The sequence below is a fragment of the Microcebus murinus genome, chromosome 3 (assembly GCF_040939455.1).
Source record: "Microcebus murinus isolate Inina chromosome 3, M.murinus_Inina_mat1.0, whole genome shotgun sequence".
NCBI lineage: Eukaryota > Metazoa > Chordata > Mammalia > Primates > Cheirogaleidae > Microcebus > Microcebus murinus.
Genome location: NC_134106.1, coordinates 45,239,649 through 45,260,214, shown reverse-complemented (window position 1 = coordinate 45,260,214; position 20,566 = coordinate 45,239,649). Strand labels below are relative to the sequence as shown.

The window sequence follows — 20,566 nt, the reverse complement described above, 5'->3', positions numbered from 1 at the left end:
GTTCAAGCCCAGCTCCAGACTAAAAAGCCTGTGGCCAGCCCTCAGCAAAATCTCATCCATTTTCTCCCAATTTTCCAAAGTCCTAAGGCAGTTGTTCTCTAAGCTTGGTTCTTGACCAGCAGCCTTGGAAACTTGTTAGAAATGCAAATTCTTGGGCCCAGCCCATATCTACCAAATGGGACACTTTGAGGGTGGGACCCAGTAATCTGGGTTTTGACAGAGCCTCCAGATGTTTCTGATATGCACGAGTCCTTGTTCTCAGGGAACCAAGGACTTTTGGTACAACAGAGGTGAGACAAGTTTTCCCACAGCAGCTGATACAGGCGACTTCTGAAGTGTCTAGGACTTGACCCTTGATTCTCCAAGAGTCTTCTAGGGAAAACTGACCACTGTTCCTATGATTCGCCAGCAAACCGCTGCTGCCTTTATCTCCTGCCCCCTCTCCCTGCAGGGCCTCTACCCCAGCCCCCAGGCCTTCCTTCTGGAATGAACTGAGATCTTTTCCACATCAGGGCTTTCACACAGATGGCCTGGAACAGTGTTCCCGCCCCTCTTTGTTGGCTAACTCCTACACACCCCACAGACCTCAGTTTAAATATCACTTCCTGGGAGAGGAAGTGCATCTAAATTCAGCACTTTGTTAAATGCAGCACCCTGTACTTTTCCTTTTCAGTACATCATCACAATTTGTAATTTTAGGTATATTTTGCGATTATTTAATGCTTGTCTTCTCCTTTACAGAGCAAGCTCCAGGAGACAGGGACCACTTTGTCCATCCAAAAGCCTAGCCTGCTTCAATAAATATTTGATTAATGAATGAATGAATACATCCTCTTTCCCTTCAAAGTGAATATCCAACTCCAGGCCAGCTCACAAATGCATATTGGTTGAGCACTGTAGAAATCATCCTATTCTTAGCTGTCAGTCCCAGGAGGGGTCTCCTCAATTCCTCCCCGCTGGTCACTTCCCCAGGCCCACTGTCTGGAGTCCAGGTCCCATGTGTGGTGGGCTACGCCACCTAGTACAGTTTAGAAATAAGTATAAAAAGTGACACAGGGCTTAGGCATAGCCCTGAGAACTAGAAATTAGGAAGCTTTGAAGGAGAAGTGATGAGGAGAAGATAAAAGATGAGTAAGGCTTGTGTTTCCTGCTTTTCTTACTCAAGAGTAACTCTACTATTTTAAATTCTATTTCTTCAACCTTCTTAAATCCTCTTAGCCTCTGTTTCTACATTTATAAAGTAGGGGGAATCGTACTTAAAGAGTAACAGTACTTAAAGAGTAAAGAATAAACTAGTACATTGCCTGGCATATCTAATAAGGACTCAATATAAGCCAGTGTTATTATAACTGTCATCACTGGTTGCCCCAAATATAAGTAAACCCAAAGCATACCTGAATGTATTTGCTATCCGCAGAAAAATCCATCTGAATCACAAAGCTTGGGATATCTTTGCAGTAGCCAATGCGGTTCAGATTTGTGCCCTGAGTGAGGTCATAGAAGTCAACTGTGTGTTCAGAAGAACCGACAGCTAAGAATCGGTTGTCTGGGCTGATTCTAGAAAAAGCAATCCAAGAGCATGGTCCATGAGGAGGGCTGTTTGGGGCTGATCAGGCATGAAGGCTGTTCTGGGTCAAGGCTTGTAGGCCCAAAGGCCAGGAGATCCCCCTCGTGACACATGTGGCTAGCGTCTCCTGACAGTCTATGGAATTTCACAATTTCTCTGGATTGAATCCCTCGGAAGTAAGGAAGTGCATGCAGCCTTTTGTGGAATGACATCTTACAAGTAGTTTTTACCACAGTCATGGAAATCAGCAAAGACCTGTCTGAGAATGGATGTGTGAGAAGGTACCCTTTCATAGTCGGCCTGTTGAGAGTGACCCTCTCACGGCTGAGTTCTTCATTCCAGCCATAGCCCTTCTGGAACGGGAGCCGCTGGTAGGGAGAATGCTCACCTTTCTCCTCCCACCCAGCCCAGATCACATACCTGATATCTTGAATAGCAGATTTCCTGTCTCGCTTTTTGCCCCAAACTTTCAGGCTGTTCACCAACAAGATGACAAACTCTCCGTTCTTCATGCCAATGGCCACCATCTCCCCATCGGGACTGTAGGCTGCACACCTGGCAGCATGGCCCAGGCTCACCTTGTTCAGCAGCTTCTACATTGATACAGAGTAAAGTCCCTTGAGCCCTTGGCCACCTCAGCTGGTCTCCAGGGGAAATCACACACCAGGCCACAGTACACAGGCTGCCTTTGCTGCCACCGTAGGCCACCAAATCTTTTGCCTCTTATAATAAATGTCCCTGAGTAGCTGAGGTAGGTAGTATGTTATGCTTAGAGCAGTTTGGGGGACACTTTTTAGGGCAGCGTTTGGCAAACTTCTTCTGTAAGTGGTTAGGTAGTGAGTATCTTAGACTTTGCAGGCCATTGTGGTCTCTGTCGCCGCGACTACTCAACTCTGCTGTTATAGCACAAAAGCAGCCACAGCCAACACGTAAACGAATGAACGAGGCTTAATTTGTCAAAACAGGCAGCAGTCTGGACTTGGCCTTCTAGCCATAGATTGCCAACCTCTTCTTTTTTTTTTTTTTTTTTTTTTTTTTTTTTTTTTTTTTTTTTTTTGAGACAGAGTCTCGCTTTGTTGCCCAGGCTAGAGTGAGTGCCGTGGCGTCAGCCTCGCTCACAGCAACCTCAAACTCCTGGGCTCGAGTGATCCTTCTGCCTCAGCCTCCCGAGTAGCTGGGACTACAGGCATGCGCCACCATGCCCGGCTAATTTTTTTTTATATATATATCAGTTGGCCAATTAATTTCTTTCTATTTTATAGTAGAGACGGGGTCTCGCTCTTGCTCAGGCTGGTTTCGAACTCCTGACCTTGAGCAATCCGCCCGCCTCGGCCTCCCAAGAGCTAGGATTACAGGCGTGAGCCACAGCGCCCGGCCCCAACCTCTTCTTTATGGGAATGAGTGAGCTTCAGCCTCTGCTAGTTCAAATCCTAAATCCTGGCTCTACCACGTGCTAGCTGGGTGTGTTTGGGTAAGTTACTTCTCAGTTTTCCCATTCGTAAGAGGCAGTATTAATACTGCTCCTGCAAGGTTGTGGTAAGCATTAATGATCGTGTACATGAAGAATCTGGTATATAGTATTCAGTTAATGATAGCTGCTCTTAATAATAAATGTAGTAAATAATTATAAAAAATTAACTTAGTACTATAACAACTTCACTTATGCTTTCGTGTGTTTATTCTTTGGCCCTTACACTAAAAATATGACTGAAACATTTACTAGCCATTTAAGTATTTTAATTATTAGAACTTAGGTACTTGTTTTAACATTAGATGTAGCATGGTAACATTAATCATTCTTTCCCACCCAACTCCCGGACAATTCCTTGCTATTTTACATTTTTACCTCGGATAAACTTTAAAACTGTTTTCCCAAACCCTTAAGAGAAACTTTGTTGGGATTGTGATGGAAATATGTTAGCCCATTTGGCAACATTTGACATTTTAAATCATTTTTAATCTTCTTATGCAGGGAAGACATGATTTGTCTGGGTTTTTTTTTTAGGTTTTGTGGGTTCTTTCATGACAAGAGAATAATCATTCTCAATTAGATTATTCCTGTAGTATAAATATTTATAGATGGGTATACAGGTAAACGATACATAGATAAGGTGTGTGCCTGTGGGACTTCTTTTGTTATTAGGCTTCTAACTTAATTGCTGACTTGAGGCTGACCCATCCCCCACCTCTGCCTTGAGCTGGCTGGACCTCTGGTCCCTCAGTTCCTGCTGCCATGTGGCCACTTACAGACATCTGAGCCCAGCTCACCTTATCAGCCAGGTCCCAGATCCGGGCTGTGCCGTCGTTGCTGGCAGAGATGAAGATGTCCTTGGAGGGGTGTGTGGCCAGGCCCCAGATCTCTCCTTCCATATGTCCATCAATCAGGATGTTGGAAGCAGCATTTTTTTCACCAACTTCAATTATTTCTCCATCTTTGGTTCCCACTAAAATTTTTCCCTATTATAATTAAAGTAATATTAGAGTCTGGGCATGGTGGCTCGTGCCTGTAATCCTAGCACTTTGGGAGGTCGAGGTGGGATCACTTGAGCCCAAGAGTTAAGAGATCAGCCTGGGCAACATAGCAATACCCCTCCCCAAAATAAGCCAGGCATGGTGGCACATGCCTGAAGTCCCAGCTACTTGGGAGGCTGAGGTGGGAGGATCGCTTGAGCCCAGGAGTTTGAGGTTGCTGTGAGCTATGTTTAATGAAATGTGGTGCATATATGTGATGTGATGACATCCACATTTCAAAACAACTCCACAGTTGTTTTTGATACTTGACCAAAGTATGAGTTGAAAATCAATGGCTTTGAGCCAGACAGCTTGGTGGCCCTTACCCTCCCCCTCACTAGCCTCATAACCTTGGGCACAGGCAAACTCTTTAATATCTCTGAGCTCATAAGAACATTATCTATAATAGTAGTAGCTAACATTTCCCGAATATGACTACATGCCAGGCAAAATGAAAGGCGCTGCCATGTAGAGAGCATGTGATCATCACAACAAACTCATGTGCTGGACACAGAAACATTCAGGAACACACCAGGTCACAGGTGGTTCCTTCCTGGGAGAGTCACATGTTGTACCCCGGTCTGCCTGACTCTCCTCAGCTACCTCCCCACTACGGCATACTGCACACCTTGAAGGCTTGTTTCAAGGGTTAAACACACCAGCACAGGACAAGAGCCTGGCTGGGTAGGCGCTGGCACTGCCCCTCCCCTGGCCCGGGGAGGCATGGCGAGGCCCCCCGAGCTCACCTTGCCGCGGCACACGGAGCGCACACACTCCACCAGCTGCCCCGTCTCCAGCTGGAAGGCCCGGCAGCGCTTCATCTCCTGGTCCCACAATTTTACAGCACCTCCTTCTTTGGTCCTGAAAAAGATGGAGCGGCATCAGCTGTCAGCCTCGTCCCGAGACCTCCCCGTGAACCCCACCTCTCTTTCCCAGCCGGAAAGGTCCTGGCCACCGAGGGCCCAGGAAGACAGGCCCTCCAGGGTCTGGGCCGCCTTCTTAGGCCCTGCTGATGAGCGGTCACACCTCCTGAACTTGCAGATTTCCTATGACCTTCAAATGCTTCTATCTTGGGAGAAAAGAAGATGTAATCTAGAAAATCAGACTCTGTTTTTGTTAGATTAGAACACTAGGAGAAATGTTTGTCCTGACTTCAGGGTTTGTTTTCTCGTAGTTCTTGCCCGCTCTTCCCACTTCTCCTTCCTCCATTTCCCCAAAGAGCTAGGAAGAGTAACGTTTTATGGACAGTCACTGCGGTTTGTTTGAGAATACTTCTCAGGTTTTTAAACTACCATGAAACCACCTCTTTACATCTCTCTTACTTGTGAAGTTTTTGGCCGAGGCCCCCCTCCTTGGAGAGATGGCAGACTAATCTCCCTAATGCAGAAAAGGCAGGAGAATGACAGTCTGCATTTTCTCCAAGTTGGATGCTTTTGTTGGTTTCTCCCAAGAAGGTAACAAAAGAGAAATTGTCCCCAGAGGAGTTTCCGCTTACGGCCGCTCCTTTCCGCCAGTCACTATGAGACCATCGCGAAGGGTGGTGTACATCGTGAACACGGGGCCTGTGTGCGCCTTGGCCACCAGCCGGATGAGGAAGTGGTCCTTCCAGACGTAGACGTCTCCGTTGATGGCACCCGTGAAAGTGAGATTGTTCTGTGAACAAAAGGACATCTTCCATACCAGGAACACTCCCCCCAACGGTGTCCCTTCCCAGCCACCTGCTCCCTCATTAAGGAACCAGAGCTACAGAAGCAGACATGTGTAGTCAGTTTGATCTTCCGTGCTAAGGAAAGCGGCAGAATTTGCAGAAAAAACACAAAGAGCATATAAGGCAATCGCCTGGCTTTGAAACTCACTGTATTTAGTTGGTTTGGGCATTTTCCTTCCCCACTGAGCATAGCTCTGCATTAACAAAACTTCCCTTCTGTGAGCGCCACCCAGGTGACAGACAGCAGGGCGAGGCAGGATTCCAGCCCCGGAGGAAACTTGCCTGGAGCTTAACTATGAAGTGGATAAATCCATGCCTGGAGGACCAAGAGGTGACTGTGTTCCCAAATGTCCCCAGGGGAGCTTGCATGGGCTGCGGGTACCCCACAGCCCACTCAAGGGGGCATTTGGGGAGATCGGTGGCTCAAGAGGGCTGGGAAGGAAAAGGACCTCTATCTACCATGGAGATTGTTCCCAGCATCCTCTGGGGCTACCTCTCCCAGGTGTGATCGGCTTGTGAGTTAGGGTCTGCCTCTGGAATAGTGACCCTGCAGCCCCGGGGCGGGAAGTGGGGGGTGGGGGGCGGGGGCGTGTGTGTGTGTGTGTGTGTGTGTGTGTGTGTGTGTGTGTGTGTCCGTCTGTCCTGCCTTTTCTGGTTAACATTTTAAGAGGGAAAAAAATATAGCCAACTCACCCATCTGTACTAAGGGAATAGCAGTTATAAATAAGCCAGTAGAGGAGATAACATGGAAATGTCTATCTTGTTTTTAGCTTCTTGGCCAAACTAGCCACCTGCCCCCACGCCCATGCTTTCAGGGTCCCCTTCACAAAGCATCTGCTGGAACTCACAGCACCGAAGGCCACGGAGAGCATCGTCTGCATCTTGGCCGCCCCCATGGACCCAATGACCCCCTTCTTGTAGAGCAAGGCGCTGCCTGCCAGGGTCCAGAACTTCATGTGTTTGACCCCGACAGATACGAACTGCGTGTCTGAGTCGGGGCGAAATTCCACCACAAATATGCGCTCCAGGTGACCCCCTCGACTGGCAACCTTGGCACCTGTGTGGGTGACAGAGTCGGGTGAGGCCGGCCCCTTTCATTTCATGGGCCAGGCCAGGGGATCCCAGTGGGCTCGGGGCACGCTTCAGCATTCCTTCTTAAACAGCACCCTCTCCCCATCGAACACCCCCCCCCCAAAAGGTAGGGGAGAGAGTGTGTCTGGGAAGTTTCCAGAACAGCAGGTGTTGCAAACAGAACCCCACACCCGGGCATCCACGAATGTAGCAGAAAAGGGTGGCCCATGAGATGGAAGTTTCCAGATATGAGTAAAAGGTGAAATGGCTTAAGAGCACCCGTTTCCCCCCTCTAGTCTCCAGAATCACCACAGCAGTCACCTCACCGGATGCCACACCCTCTCCCAGCATGTCACTGGGACTCACATTCTTTAGACAGCTTTCCATTTTTCTCTCTTTCCAGGATTCTCTGCATTTGTTTTCTTAAAAGAGTTGTTTCCCATATTCCTTTTTATTTTGTGGTTTTCAGGTTTAAAACTTTTATTCTTTTATATTTAATTAGGTTTTTCTTCAACTCCACTTATTTATAATTTTGACTATCTCTTCGGTTTTATTTAACCTTTACCTTAATCAAATCCCAACTCCACCATTTACTTGTAGAATAACTTTTGACAAGTTATTTAAGCTCTCTATGCCTCAGTTTCTTCACTTGGAACCTGGGGATAACAATGGTTGCTATTTCATACGGTGCTGTGAGGATTAAAAGAATTGCTGTAAGCGAAGCCATCAGCACAGTGCTTGATACAGTGACTATTCTGTGTTAGCTAATATTATCATCACTCCACGAGCTTTTTAAAAAATCTCTTCCACTTCAATTCTTTTAGCCTGTATTTTAAACCCAACTTTTTTTTTTTATCTTATCATTGTTTTTAAGCCCTTGAGTTTTTAATTTTTCAAGTCTGTTACCTTTTCTTTCAACTTAATGTTTTTTCACTCCAATGAATTTTTCACTCCTCTCGTCTTCCCTTTCTTTATTATTTAAATACACTTTTTCTTCTTTCCCTCTTTCTCAACGCTACACATTTATTTATAAAGCCATTAATTGTTTTTTATAATGACTCTCTAGTATAGTGGTGGTGATGGGTTTTAAACTTAGCTGGGCCTATAGCCACCCCCCCCCCAGACCTGAAGGTTACCTCTCCCAGCTGTACTTTTCTGCAGATAGACTCCATGACTTACTGTGACAGGTAACTCACTACGTAAGGCATAGAGGTTTTAAAACCCATGGTCTCCAAGGATACCATAAACAAGGTAATACAAACAACAGATTGGGAAAAAGCATTTGCAATGCTTACGAGAGTCAAAGGATTAACAATGATAATCTACAAAGAACTACAAATCATAAGTAAAAGACAAACAACTCTCCCACCCCCAGCAGAAAAAGGATTTGAACAGTTGAATTATAGAAGCAGCAATACAAGTGGACACTAAAGGGACCGAAAGAGTCTCAGTCTCACTAGTCACGGAAGAAATGCAAACTAACGATGCACATTTTATCTAAGCCACTGCAACTTTTTTCCTTGTTTTAATCTCATGGACACTTCTAATCATGGAGACACCAATCGCCCTCTGCACTGGGCTTCTAGTCTGTTCAGAGCAAACTACACCAGACGTTAGGTAGGAACTGGCAACATGCATTTTATGTAACAAGTTCATTTTTAGTTCTATTTTGTTTATTCCTACCTACACACACACACACACACACACACACATATACATTCCCCAAAATGATTCTCAAACAAGGAATGAATAAGGTCTCTAGTGATAACAAAGATGTGTATAAACCTCTCCAAACACATGCTATTTATCTGTAAGCAGGCCTTGAATGAAGGAAAAACTGTGCTGGAGAAGAAAGAGAGAAGAGATGACATGTCCACAGTCAGCTCGGAGCAGGTGGTAGCTGGTGACAGGCTCTTAGATACCAGCACCAGTTCAGAACCCTCTGCACAGACTGGGGCCTGCAAAGACCACAAGAGAACTTTACCAAAAAGCAGGGTTTCTCCTCTCTGGGAGCTTTTGTAAAAGCCCTGTTTTCTCTAGCCCCCCCTTGGCCAGTGAGAAGGGGCCCGGTGGGGGAGCAGGAGTCTGTGCTGGGGCAACCAGAGCGGGTGTTACCTAGAGGACAGGTGGAAGATGTGAGGAAAGTGAGCCTGAACTTTAAAAAGACAAGACTGCGCACAGGGCCAGGGCGATATCGTTCTTACAGGGATCTAGAGTTAGCACAGAGGAGAATCACGAAGCAAGTCATGCCCCACATAAGGGCTTTATAATAAGAGCTTTCCAACAGTGTGTGGGCGGCCTCTGAAGTGATGAGAGCTGCATCCCGGCAAGTACTCAAGCAGAGGATGGAGCTCAGCCTGCCAGGAACGCACTTGGAGGAGTCTCTCCCCAGGACGATCCTGGCTGGGCAGGAAGACTTCTCTAGTCCTTCCGGCTCCAGGACGCTCTGCATCTACCATTTAAGATGCTCGATGTCTCCTCTGGGCCAAGTCTGGTCGGTCAGCTGGCCCCTTGACCTCATGAGGAACGATCCCCGAGATACAGATTCTGGGGCGGTCTGGACACAATACACTGGTGAACAAGAAAATGAGAAAAACGTGGTTTCCTAGAAATACTATGGATCCAGCCAGCTCTGGATGGAATGTGACGAGCGAGTCTCAGGTGTCTGCGAGCCGTCAACCTCATTTCCTCACACGGCGGCTCAGGAGGGACTGGAACTTTCCTCCCACTGTGCTCATCTCTTCACAGCCTGTGCTCACACCCCTCCCATGGGAAGCGAGCAGATAAGGGGACTCCAGAGCCCTGCATTGGAGAAGTGCCACCTCTGTGCCTGCCTGGCTCAGCGTGTCCCAGATACACGCTGCCCCGCAGCACACAGACCTCATTAACGTCCCAACTAATTGGATCTGCTTTTGCCAGAGCAGTACCGAACCTGAGAATAAACTCAGAAGATTGCACGTCTTTAATTCTAAGATGACCACACATTCATTACGGTAGCGCCTTGCCCGTGTGTCAGTCTGTGCACACGTGCACGTGTTGGGGAGGAAGAGAAAGAAATCTTGCTATAGTAAATGTAGACCTTGATTGCAAGATGAATCCCCATTTCAAAAGTGTTAAAATGTTAAAAAAAAAAAAAAGTTTTTAATTGCTTATGAGGTTATAGTATAACACCCCGCTCCCATTCCTGTAATAAGGCGCCCAAGGTGGGAGGGCTGTAGCAGGACCCAGGGCCCAGCAGACAGACCACTGAGGACAAGGAAGGTGGGGTGGGAAGGGGGTTAAGACAGAAACGGGAGGCGGGGATGCTGCCTTCTGCCACCTCGGGACACTTTCCCAGAGTGCCCAAAGGCCCTTCCCTGATGGCCCAGCATTCCCGGGCCAGCCTTCTCCTGGCTGAGGGGCCCAGGGACATGGCAACATCTGGCAAGAGGCTCCAGGCCCCCAGCGCCCCGGCTCTGCTCACCTGGCAGCCGTGCCTCTGGCGGGCTGTGGAGTGAGGCCAGTCTGGGTTCGAGCCCGGCCCATGTCACGGGTAAGCCCCCTAGAGGGACGGAAAGCCCGCCTTGGTTTACCTTCCTGCCACCGCCAGACGGTGATGGTGTGCTCAGGGTCCACTCCCACGGACACCAGGAGCTTTCCAGTCGCGCTGAAGTTGACGTAGTTCACCCCCTTGGAGTGGAAGCACCGCAGCATGGAGAGGGTGTGTTTGGTCATGGCGTCCCATATGTGGATGGAAGGCGTTGTTCCTGAGCGGGAGGCGTGACAAAGAACCACGGCTGAGCAACGGTGCAGCCAACACTTAAAAGCCTTCTTAAAACAAGTGTTCAGGGACGTTATAGTTACGGGGCATCAGAGACCTATAGTCTGACCTGACCAGTGGAGAAAGGCTACGGGAAACCTGCTTGTGAAGGCAGAGCCCCACAGATGTTTACGTCCAACACACACACTTGGGCGAGATTCTATTGAAAGGAAACTGGTGCGGTCAGTGATCTGTATCTGCACTTTGGCCGGATACAATCAGTAAGCATGACACATCGACATGGCTTTGCTGGACAGATTGGAGCTACTCACGGATGGCACAGCCTTACCTGGGGTTTCCGTGACATCACCTGCATTGGGTGGGCAATGGCAATGAGGAAGCGTCAAGGGAAAACAATAGCTAAGATAAGTCACGTTGCTAACAGAGAAGCACTTAACACCAGCATCAGAAAGTTCCAAATAAAAATATAAAAATGGACATGGGTTCAATGAAAACAAGCAGTAAGATACTTTGGCAAAAACTGTCCTTGAAATGACAAAGTAAAAACAGACAAATGAACAAACTCTTCATAAATGTGAACCAGTTCACATTTGTCATCGGCAGTTTCCCAGGGCACAGAAGGGCCAGGCACACTGACTGCAGTCTACCCCTGCCAAGCACCACCACCAGGCTCTAAGGCATAGGGTTCTTCGCTTGACACCTTGGGTCTGAGAAGTTGCTCTCGCAAGTCCACAGGGCTGGGGGCCATTTATTTGGACCGTCGGGCTCTGGTCTGGCTTCATGGTCTCTCAGAACCACCAATCACTGGATGCATCAACTCAGGCACCACAGATGCATTCAGGGCTCGACCAATCAACACCACAGAATGGACATCAGTGACCCGCCCACTCCTTCTCCCAGTAACTGCTGCTAAGTCAATGACCCTGCTCAGCCGGGACAGCCTCGGCTGCTGCAAGGCCCTCCTACCTATCTGGCTGGTGGCCACCACGTTTCTGTACTTGGGGTGCTGGTTCACTGTGAGGCAGAGGATGTCATCTGTGTGCTCCAGGTAGAAGCTCTGGCTCCCTAGGAGAGAGAGATGACGGGAGGGTGAACAGTGGAAGCTGAAGATCTTTCAGGGCAACCCTAAAGCATCCTGTAGTAGAGTCTTTGGAAACTCCTTGCAAAAATGAGAGCTTAAAGCCCCCAAATTCTCACATTCAGAATCACCCTGGAGGAGATGGGAGACCATTTTTTAAAAATATACGCCTTCTGTTCTGGGTCCGGGAGAAGAAAAGCTGGTGTCTGTTATCTCACACATTCAAGCTCCACGTCAATCCTTCCCTCCCCCCCCCCCCCCCGTGGGTCCAGAGCACAGTCCGAGTGCAGAGGTTTTCAGAGCCCGAAATGATGAAGGTCAAGGCTTCCTCCTGCCCCCAGCACAGGACTGGTGACTGCTTCAGGTCTGCCTCTGGGCAGGGTGGGGTTGGGGCTCAGAGATGCTGCTGCACTCAGCAAATCGGCACCACTCACTCATGCGAAATGAGCAGTACCCAGGGTCCCCTTACCAAGCGCCAAGCCACTGGGTGCCCGGACAGCACGGGCAATGGCTTACCCTCAAGAGCCCTAACTCGCCATGCGTCACAAGTGGCGGAAAGGGGAGGAAGCGCTTCACCATCTCTTCTAGCAAATGGGTTTGCCCACTTCCTATGTGGCCACTTAAAACCCACCATAGTGCCCAAGAGCCGAGAGGCGGATGATGGCACTGATATACACAAAAAGAACACATTGCTACCAAAATGATAACACACGACAAGAAAACCAAGCAAACATATAGACAATTTCAAGGTCCTCCTCCCCAAAAGACACAAATCATTATGTGCCCAGTGATTTCGCTGTCTAAATTTATGTACGACTAGACGATTTTATGTTCCTTCCTACAGAATTGGGAAGGAGCATAAAAATTTGAAAAAGGTTAAGATATGAAGCAAATAAGGCAAAATGCTAATAACATGCTTACGTCTGGTGATAAAGATGGGGGTGTCTGTTAACTTCTGAATGCTTCTCTTTTATTTCAGCATATTACGGGGGTACCAATGTTTAGGTTACATATTTTGCCTTTGCCCCATTTGAGTCAGAGCTTCAAGCGTGTCCGTCCCCCACATGGTGCGCACCGTACCCATTAGGTGTAACATACCCCACCCCATCTGCCTGACACCTGATGAATGTTACTACTGTGTGAATGCTTCTTTTTGTTTGAAATGTTTATTTTTTACCTTATGTCATCATGTGGTTTGGGTACTTTAATTGTTTTCATTCTTATTGTAAATGTAGCTAAAGAGTGAAAACAAACAAAACTAAAAAATGGGTCATTGTTAACAACTAATGAGAAAAGTTTCCTATGCTTTGTTCTTGGTTACAATCTCTTCTGAAGAATTTCTCCACCCCTCACACCCTCTTCTCTGGTTTTTCTCCGTGGAGGCCTCAGAGGAGTTGAGTCAACACTGCACCTCCTTCTAGGACCTTCCACAAGGTAAGGCTGAGCCCAGGCCAGGGAGAAAGAGGGTTCTGGGTGCTCCCAGGACCAAGTGCTACCAGGCTGGAATGGAGTGGAATGGCTCTATAGCAAAGGAAAATGCTTAAACTTTTGGGCACCTAAAGAGTAGAAAAGTAGATACAAGGGCTAAAAGAAAAACCTGTGTTTCTTTCCACCGTTACCTGTGGAAAGGTTCTGGACGACGCCAGCAGCCGCCGTGTGGAAGATGATGTCGGCCCCGTCGTTCAGGTAGTGCAGGTTATTACGGCAGTCGAACCCTCTGTAGCCGAACACGTGGTCCAGAGCCAGCTCCTAAGTGCGTGTACACACACACACACACACACACACACACACACACACACACACACACACGGTCAAGTGACTCCTAGAGGAGGTAAGCGCACAGGTGCACTGCCTGAACAGCCACAGGCACCATATGGCCACTGAGGCAAACCACCACTCACTAAAAACATCTTGCTTCTTGACTAGCTGAGAATAAGATGTGGCCCTTTCTTTAGTCCCCTGAAATGCTAGGGGTGGCAGGCTAACACTCAGAATTACAGTGACTCTTCTAAAGAAACCAGATTTACCTCTCGGCTCCTTGGGCGCGCCAAAGCCCATAGATATGATGCCCGATAAGGGTTACCTAGAGATCTCCTGTCTGCGCCCTGGCAGGCACCCTTTAGGAGAGCTGGATGAATGGTGGCTGGAGCTTTGCTCTGATGAGCTCCTGGAAACGTGGCTGGGGTGGCAGAGCGGAGCAAATGCCATGCTCGTTCCACTGCTTGGGGCTTGCTGTACAGAGCTTCTGCACGTTTGCATTTTTTTTTCCAACTAGATACTATTTGGGGTTTATAGTATTTCTCTTCTGTCTTATCTTCCAAGACAAAGAGCAGTGGCTGATTCAGATCAGTTCTTAATTCAACACACATGAACCGGGCAGCACCTCTGCCTGGCCCCGTGCCTGTGGGCAGGAGACAAGGCTGGGAAGATGTGGGTCCCTCCTCATTCTGGTCTCTACTCTAAAATCGCTGATCACAAACATCAGATTGATGTTCCTAAAATACCATGACAGCTCTTTACTCAAAAGCATTCACTGTCTTTCACTGCCTATGGGACGAAGCCCAATAAAGCCCAAATTCTTCAAATTGGCACATTGAGTCCTCACCCACACATCTGACTCTACCTCCTGTATCCCCTGGCCACGCTTAGCCCACATGTCATGAGCATTCTTATCTTTATTATTTTGCTGCTTTTTCTTTTTTTTTTTTTTTTTTAAATATATTTACTACATATCAGTGTATGCTGCTTTTTCTTTAAATCTCTCACTTGGATATCCCTTTTCCTCTTTTCAACTCAGGAGTGTCTGAGTTGAAAACCCCTCAGTCTGCCCCCAAGGTATGTGTCCCCGAAACTGTGTGAATAATATGTGACTCTGCCCCCAGTCCTGGTGAGCAACTGACCCAAGCTGGCTGATCAGATGCAGAATTTTAGAATTAGGGACACTGGTAGGTCAAATGTCAACTGAGGAGACGTAAACTCAGGTGCTGGGAGGCACCCACAGTCCTGCCACAGGCAGGCAGAATAGTTTGAGAAGTCTGCAGAGAAAGAGGAGAATGCATCAGACACACGAGGCCCTGTTGGGCAGATGAGCGGTGCCATCCTGGCAGAGGACAAGATGCTATGTAGAAGGGAGGGGGGCGAGAGGGTACAAGAGGGGACCAGAGCGCCAACAGATCCATGCAGGTTCACATGACGGTATCTGTGGGACATGCAGATGGTGACGTCCACCGGGCAGGTCTTAGAACATCAGTAGCAGATGAAAAGCACAACAGTTTAACCTCCTCACCTCAACCAGCTTCTTTTTTTTGGTGATATTGTTCTTCTGGAGTTTCTCAGGCTGGGGAGCTGCTCGGCTAACGGGCGGCCTGGAACAGAGAGCGGCGGGGAAGCACAGTGAACAATGGCTGTGGCAGAGGCTGCTTGTCCCGCAGGCCCCTCCGCCTGGGTTTGCTCTGTCCTGCGCTCCTCCCCACTGCCCACCCCCTGCAAAAGTAGCTGCTGACTCTAACAGCCCCATGAGATGGGCCAGGATTCACGGACACTGAACTGGGCTTCCCCACACCTAAGGTGCCATAGTCAGGGTCGGCCCCTCCTCCCTGTACTTAGCTTATCCTGGGAGCAGGAAGCATAGGAGCCAGAGGGCTTGTTTTAAAACAAGGAGGAGCCTAAGCTCAAGAAGGAAGAGGCCACACTTCCTGAACTCACTGGCCATTTTCAGACAGGGATGTGCCAATGTTATTCAGAATTAGGTTGTCCAAGATCACAGGGTGATGTGAAGCCGGACTTACAAGCCTGGCTTTGGAACCGGCCTTCAGGGCCATGTGCCAGGTGCCCAGATTGGCCTTGCTACACTACAGGGCAAGAAGGCAGCAGAGGGATAGAAGACAAAGAACTCCTGCCTCCCACTCTGCCCTGTACTTCAGGGCAACCGTCTACGTTAAGCTGCTCCTGTCAGGCCAAAGGTTGCTTTTTCCTTCTCAGTTTTAGGGATTTGGGCTTCCAAATGTAGCTGAGATTTTGTAATACCCAAGCTCTAACGGACTCCCATATGACTAGGCCAATTTCTTGTGTTGTGTGGTTTCCCTTCAATCAGACTTCTCGATGTTTATGAAACCAGGGATGGGGGAGACCTGCTCCCGCTCCCATTGCATGTTCCAAATTCATTAGGTATTGCTCTTGGGATATGCAAAGAGAAAGGATTACCTTGATCCCCTTGTAAGCAGCAAACAAAGCCAAGTGAGAAACTTAGTACAGTTTAGAGCAGCATTAGCAACCACCTCATTCATGCACAAGCATTTTCCAAGTGAACATACATTCCTGTGTGGCACAAACCATGCTTCCCCAGCATGCCAGCAAAGAACTAAAACAGAAAGGAAAGAGTGCACCAGTCTACAAATTCAGAAAGCTCATACCCTGGCGTCTCTGGGCAAACTCTGCACTAAAGCGCCTACAGAATAGGGAGAAAAAAGGAAGCCTTGTCAATGCTTCCCGCACACTCTCTGTGACTTTACGGATGCGCCTGGGGACTCTGCTTATTTTAGAGTGTGCTGGGGAGAAACTTGTCAGAAAAACAATGACATCCCACTGGATGTCGTTGGGAGTTATCCACAATGAGTGCTTTGTTTCCAAATCAACTTCAACTCATAATTTAGCCTGATAATTCCCAGTGTTTCTTGGTAGGTCAGTTTGCCTGCTGGAACAGCGTGCAGGTTTTATTTTTCTTTGCAGGGGAAAACAAGGTACCTTTATTTTCTCAGAAACTCTTCAATCAAAACACATTATGTAATCATAAGTGATAATTGGACCAAATGGTATTATAATCACCACTAAAGAATGGGTAGAGAGCACATCTCTGCAAAACGACACCCCCGGCTGACATCATCGCTACCAAATTGAGCAAAATTGGGAGGCTGGGGGCATGCCAGTTCGCACAATTAGACACTTCCTTCACATTAATTACTGCTTCCCAGGACATCTGTTCTTTCTTCTGTTTTAGTGGGACTTTCAAATGAAATCCGTGGGTTTCTTCTTTCACCTAAGAATGTTTAAGTGTATGACAAAAAGCAAGCCAGGGTCCGTGATAAGAGCAAGAGGACACTAGAACTACGGCATGGTTCATAAGGCATAATCTGAGATTAAACATAGGGCTCGTTTTCAGGGGACACACAGGTTGTATAATATTTAATATATTATACAGTGTATGTAGAGTATGCATACAAGCACAAACACCATGTATTTATATATACATGACACTGTATATATACACAAAGGCAATCCGATGCTTTTTTCACCTTGATTTTCAGTAAAAAAAAATAACTGAAAAGTAAAGCAATCTCAGAATGTTTTCTATTTCACAAGCACATGTTTACAGCTGTACTGCTTCAAAACTGAAGATGAGGGGAGCAAGGGGAAGAAACCTGCATTGTGGCAAAGTGAGTGGATTTTAAGTATTGACCCTTCGCGGTTGTGGATTCTGCATGAACACTGAGTACGGGATGTTCAGCGAACACCTGTGCTTTTCTCCAGAGTGGTGTGCATACTTACTTGACAATTCCCTGCCTCCAAAGGAAAGCAAGTTAAAACACAATACAAGTATTAAAGGCTTCTTTCCAGGCATCTATAAACAGTGTTCATAACATCAGGTGTGGGAGGAACTGCCAAAAATTTCAAACGCAGCCAAACACTGCAGGTTTAACATTTTTCAGTGGATCCAAATCCTTCCACATTCAGATTTCACTGAAAATGGGACTCTGAAAAGCTTTGCTGAGGTGGGAACAAGTGGAGGCCGTGAGGATGGTCACTCACTTTTTAGCCCAATACACTCTCTATAGTTGGCTGTTCCCAGTGGGCGCAGGGTGGGAGAGTGAGGAAGGCAGTGAGTGCAGTTGGAGCTAGCAGGGAGACCCAGCAGGGTTAAGAGCTGGGAGGGCAGGAGGGTGAGGGATAGAGGTGGGAGGAGCAGAGACACAAAGGGGCCTGGTGGGGCAAGCAGGGCTTTGAAGTGATTCAGGAACACAATGGAGAAGCAGAGCTTCCATTGGGCAAGAAATTTAAGGAGGATTCTGGCAAGAGAGAAACACACCAGATAATCAGGAGGGCGGGCAGTGGGCAGCCTTGGGCCCTGGCTCAGGAGAAGCCTGCCAAGGAAGAGAGAATAAAGGCAGGAAGCCCAAGGAGAGGCCTGTGAACTCAAGCATGTGGCTTATGTTGAGAAACAAGGCAAACCTGTTCCAGTGCCTGTGGGGAGGAGTCACACTTTGTCCCCCTATGTCCCCTGTGGAAACAGGGAGCACATTCGGTGGGCAGGGCAGGACCGGGGGAGGGTCTGTCCCTGCTGAAACCCCACTGCCAGCAGCTGGGCTGCTGGAGAAAAAGCTTAGACTCGACTGAAGATGTGGGCACAGGCTCTCTCCCTGCCAAGGCCCCCAAGGGTGGCCAATGCCTGAGTGTCTGCCCATCCTTGTCCCCTCCCCACAAGGTGCTGGGCTGGCGGAGTAAAGGGTGGAGCAGAACATACGATGACCCAAGATGTGTAGGAAGGGTCAGGGCCAAGGCTCTTGGGGAAGCTTCTGAAACAAAGGAAGTTATGAGAGTCAGTTGCGACACAAGGTAAGTGCAACGTGAGAGCCAACTGGGCTGGGGGGCGGGTGAGGCTTGGAAAGCCGGTGAGAAAGTCATTCCAAGCAGTTTCTATAAAGAGGGGTGTGGGTGAACTCAGTTCTACTTGGCTAAGAAATGCAAGTTTGAAATAGTTTTTAGTGGTGTTAATCAGACATTCAAAGTGTCCTTGGAAGAAACATAGCTTTCTTCAGATTCCAAAGTGTGCCATAAAATGTTCCAAGAGTTTTTAGAATGTCTTGGGAAACCAGCTACCCTTGATCCTGGTCTTAGGTGGGAACCAGTACATGATCTGAATCTGTGTTAGGACTGTCCTCCAGCAAGATCTGTCACCCCATGGATGGACTTCAATGAACCCCAATACTCAATACAAAATTGTGTTTGCACCTGCATTTTTCTGGGGAAAGGAGACACATTTCAACTAGATTTTCAAAGATGTCTGTGACTGAGAGACAGATTAACAATCACTGCATTAGTATAAAATCCAGATTTAGGGAATGTCCCAAAGCCATGGGCCTGTTATCAAGATAAAGTATGCTGGATTCTGTTAAGGGTATTCCTACACCTTCCAGAACCATGTACCGACATGCTCAATGGTGAAGCAGAGCTGAGGGAAAGGCATCAAGGCAGGTGAACCACAGATGCACGCCATCTTGAAAATGCTCGACTGAGGCCTGTACCACGGCTTTTTTGTTTTTAAAATGAGGATATAGTCCTAGACTTGGACATTTTAGGTGAATATAAAATTATCTGGGTGAAAAACTGAGCACATAAAGGATGGAGTGGCAGGAACTAAGAGTGAAGGCAGGCAAGAGGATGTCACCGCAGTCATCCAAGGAAGGAAGGAAGATCTAGCACAGGGGTTATTGGTGAAACAGTCTTCACAGCATTTTGTAACTGATGGTCTTTAGGGAAGAAGTAGGAAAAGCAATCCAGTGCAATACCAGTTTTCTGGCTCTGACGTCTGGGTGGATGAGATGCCATCGACCAAGGCAGAAGGAGAAGGTTTATGAGGGAAAATAACGAGTTCGGTTTTGGCATGTCAAGCTTTGGAAACTGTGAGAAGGCTGTACTAGTCAGAAGTTCAGCTGAGAGGCGGGAGTCAGAGATATGACTCTGGGAATCACCAGCTGATGGGTGGGATGTGTGAGCTCAGTCAGGGAGAGGCCACAGGTGAGATCCTGAGGACCAATGGCAAGTGAGGGGTTGCAAGAACAAGCAGAGGGCGGTACACTGAGAGAGAGGCAGAAGGAGGGCCAGGAGGGGTTGTTTCGAAAAGGTGAGTGACAGAAGAATGTGTACAAGTGCACTGTCTTATGTATACCCTGTATTATGTGTATATGTCACATGTGTATATGGTAGCCACTGTCACATGTAGCCATTAAGCACTTAAAGTGAGGCTAGTGCTATAACTGTAAAATACACATTTTGAAGACCTAGTAAAAATAGGTTTTTAAAGACTGAATATAAAATAACTCAATAATTATATTAATTACATGTTGAAATAGTAATATTTCAAATACATTAGGTTAAGTAAGAATATATAATTAAAATTAATTTCACACAAAAAATTTCATGTCTCTTAACTTTTAAAATGGCTATTAGAAAAACCACACACGTGGCTCCCATATATCAATATTTCTATTGGACAATGCTACTCTAGAAGAAACAAATTCTTTTAGCATGACAAAGAGTGGATGGAATGGGAATTTAGAAAGCCCCATGTCAGCAGAATGGCAGGGACAGAAGACAGGTGCCATGGACTAGGGAGAGAAGGAAAGACTGTGTGAAGCCTGAATGAGAGGGGAAAGGGAGGGAATGTGAGTGTATAAGACCAAAGGGATTTTTAGTTTTCTTCTGAAGAGAGTCAGGTAGGGCTGGGAAGGACTGGAGCGTGTTTCTTGGTGGAGGATACATATCCTGCTGAGGAGGAGGGACACAGGGGACAGCGGACAGAGATGATGGAGAGCACAGATGGCCGGGAGGCAGGGTCCAAGTGCCAGCCGAGGGACCTGGGGACTCCCCCTTCCTCTGAGAAGAGAAGGAGGGAGGCGAATGGTTTATGGGGCTGAGGGACGGGAAACAAGACAGAGGAGAGAGAAAGAAATGTCAAGACGGGGTTCACGCCCTAGGGTGTCCGCTTTCTCGGTGGAGGAGGACAGAAAAGCCACCTGCCAAGAGTGGAGGGGCAGGAGGCTGAGGAGGGGCAAACCTGGCTCACTGCTGAGAGGCAGCAGGGGGAACCAACCGAGG

At 47.7% G+C, this 20,566-nt stretch overlaps 2 protein-coding genes across 2 annotated transcripts in view; both read right to left on the bottom strand.

Moving 5' to 3' along the window:
- RPS27A (ribosomal protein S27a) overlaps nt 1-20,566 on the bottom strand; it is a 488,879-nt gene that overhangs the window by 247,612 nt on the left and 220,701 nt on the right. The gene's annotated exons all lie outside the window — the stretch shown is intronic.
- EML6 (EMAP like 6) overlaps nt 1-20,566 on the bottom strand; it is a 237,896-nt gene that overhangs the window by 4,821 nt on the left and 212,509 nt on the right. The window contains exons 28-37 of the mRNA XM_012777818.2: nt 14,982-15,060; nt 13,315-13,444; nt 11,584-11,682; nt 10,430-10,603; nt 6,635-6,843; nt 5,574-5,731; nt 4,825-4,939; nt 3,836-4,024; nt 1,988-2,160; nt 1,395-1,557 (exon numbers count right to left, since the gene is read on the bottom strand). Of these exons, the coding sequence (XP_012633272.1) occupies nt 1,395-1,557; nt 1,988-2,160; nt 3,836-4,024; nt 4,825-4,939; nt 5,574-5,731; nt 6,635-6,843; nt 10,430-10,603; nt 11,584-11,682; nt 13,315-13,444; nt 14,982-15,060 (1,489 nt within the window). The remainder of the gene's footprint in view (nt 1-1,394; nt 1,558-1,987; nt 2,161-3,835; nt 4,025-4,824; nt 4,940-5,573; nt 5,732-6,634; nt 6,844-10,429; nt 10,604-11,583; nt 11,683-13,314; nt 13,445-14,981; nt 15,061-20,566) is intronic.